This window comes from Brachionichthys hirsutus, chromosome 16 (assembly GCF_040956055.1).
Source record: "Brachionichthys hirsutus isolate HB-005 chromosome 16, CSIRO-AGI_Bhir_v1, whole genome shotgun sequence".
NCBI lineage: Eukaryota > Metazoa > Chordata > Actinopteri > Lophiiformes > Brachionichthyidae > Brachionichthys > Brachionichthys hirsutus.
In genome coordinates, this window is record NC_090912.1 from 11,605,518 (window position 1) to 11,608,017 (window position 2,500).

The following is a 2,500-nucleotide window of genomic DNA, read 5'->3' on the forward strand; positions in this document are numbered from 1 at the left end:
TTAGCCGTCACAGTAATTACAATAAAATATTCCGTTTTGATGTCACTTTTTTTAAAGGTTGTAACTTAAACATTGTTAGAGATAAAGCCAAACTGTAAATGAGAAAAATCATAAGTATGAACCAAAGTTTGTGATGGGAATAAATTAACATCTAATAATGTGGAAAAGTTCCATTCAAATGCAATCATCACGCAGGAACAAAAATAATCGATACAAAATCAAAGCAAAACCAAAAAAACAACCAAAGTGGGAAAGATAAAGAACATTCCCCGAGTCAATGCCACGGAAAAGAGTCACCTTCAGGATCAGTGCTCCAGCAGGCCTGTGCTGCGCTGGCGACTTGTCCTGGGAGTACCACGTTCACCTGTCGCTGGGCTCCAGCAGGCCTGTGCTGCGCTGGCGACTTGTCCTGGGAGTACCACGTTCACCTGTCGCTGGGCTCCAGCAGGCCTGTGCTGCGCTGGCGACTTGTCCTGGGAGTACCGCGTTCACCTGTCGCTGGGCTCCAGCAGGCTGCAGGTTTCACATCTGGTTTTTATATCCTTCAGATGAACTTTGAAACGATTCCTTTGTCATGAGATCGATTTCAGAAGTGAAGGCATCATTTATTCATTAATGGTGAGAATGTAGTAATAAAGTGTTTATTACAACCGCTGTATAGCTAAACGTGGACTGTTACGACCTGGACATGGGTTTACGGCCCCAACAGCACAGGACCGCACTCGTTCTGGCAACCATCGCCGGTCCACTGTCCCCGTCTTTCTCGGGGGGGGGTCTGAGTCTAGACCGTCTAGAGTCCCTTTTAATAACTCCTGGGAATATTTAAACCAAATATTTAAACTTGACTTTTCATCCTTAAAATCAAATACATCTCTATGAAGTCACGGCGTTTTGGGAAGTACCATCCAAAACGCGTTTGTGTAACAAAAACTTTTGAGGGGTTCGTCCACCAAGTGAAACATTTTTACGGTCCACGTCTCCGACGGACGCGTTTCACGTTTCAGAGGGACACAAGACAGCAGGCATGTTGGATATGACGTACTTTTACTTTCACATTTTGTCATTACAGAGCAATTCTTAATTCTAACACGGGAATTGGACAAGTTCTGAACACCGATACGTTAGGCTGCTGTAGCTAGCGGATACGCTCACACGACGACGACGCTTCCTGTGCTGCCACACAACGGACACGGATTAGAAATGTCCTTCACCTTGCCATGACCCCCCCCCCCCGCGTGCTGCAGGTCCTGTCCTCAGCCAGGGAAGCGATGGACAGTCGTAACTTGCGGTTCGAGAGCCAATCAGCATCCAGGAGGTGGAACAGGAAGTAATCAGACTACTCTCTGGCGGAGGACCTGAAGCCGTGGAAGCCATGACAAAGACGGGGGTAGTTCTGCTGAAACAGCAAGGGAAGCTGTGCATGGGGGGGGGGGGGGGGCGGGGGGGGCGACTTCATCAGACACACGCGCCTCAGAGCTAACGCTAACGCTAACCCCCCGAGAAAGACTTCAAATGTGTCCTCTGAAAAAAAAAAAGCTCCAAGGAGAGAAAGTTCTAAGTGCATGTCCAACTAAGAGCAGCGCTTTGTCCCACACGGTGGACGAGACAGCCGCAGACGTCCCCGTCTGGTGTCCACACCGCGTCTTCTCTGGTAGCGCAGGAGCGCTAAAGCAAGCTAGCTGGGAATGTATCTGAACGTAATGAAAGCAACGCGCTGGCGCATCAATAAACAAGCTCATGCTAATCAAGGGCTAGTCAGAGCTGACCAGCTCGGGTTACGGGGGGGACGGGGGGGGGGCAGGGGGGCGGGGACTCCAACGCCTCGTCACTGGGAATGCTGGGCAGACCTTCAGATCTCACCAGGAGCACAAGCACATCTGAAATGTGTAGAAGATGAAGGCTTGGAAACGCTCCGGCTTCAAGGAATGTTCTACCAACAGAAATGAAATGTCCCTCACACTCAAACACGTGCACGAGTATCCGGTGGCACACACACACACACACACACACACACAGCTACACGGGTAAACGACTAATCAAGAGAAGAGCATCGTGTTAATAAACAAGCAGAGATGATCTGGGACGAGAACAATGACAACAACACGACCGCTGCTGCTAGCAGTGGCTGCTTCCCTTATGTAGGTTACAACTCTTAACTCAAGGAGGGGGGGCGGGGGGGGGTCGCTGGTGGGAATGGAGGTCTGGACTCAGAACTGCTGAGCAAGCAGCTCACACAGACGCCTGGAGACGGAGTCCTTGCTGCAGCGGAGGGTGAGACGGTACATCTGCAAGGACACAGAGCGGAGAGGAGCGTGGTGATTTACCCACAATGCACTGCAGCTCCACCACACAGTCACACGGTCCAGGTTCACACAGTGAAAGAGTTTAGAGTAAAGCAACTGTTCTCTAGTGGAGGACGGCCGCGCCGCTAGCGGGGGCGGGGCCGATCGTACCTGCGCCTGGGCGTTCGGCTCCAGTCTGAGCAGACAGCCGACCTGCT

At 51.1% G+C, this 2,500-nt stretch overlaps 1 protein-coding gene across 1 annotated transcript in view; it reads right to left on the minus strand.

Moving 5' to 3' along the window:
- Positions 1 to 1,027: 1,027 nt before the first annotated feature.
- Positions 1,028 to 2,500, minus strand: part of ap2a1 (adaptor related protein complex 2 subunit alpha 1) — a 22,059-nt gene continuing 20,586 nt past the window's right edge. The window contains exons 21-22 of the mRNA XM_068749517.1: positions 2,454 to 2,500; positions 1,028 to 2,285 (exon numbers count right to left, since the gene is read on the minus strand). The exon at positions 2,454 to 2,500 is cut by the window's right edge and continues 88 nt beyond it. Of these exons, the coding sequence (XP_068605618.1) occupies positions 2,208 to 2,285; positions 2,454 to 2,500 (125 nt within the window). The 3' untranslated portion in view covers positions 1,028 to 2,207. The remainder of the gene's footprint in view (positions 2,286 to 2,453) is intronic.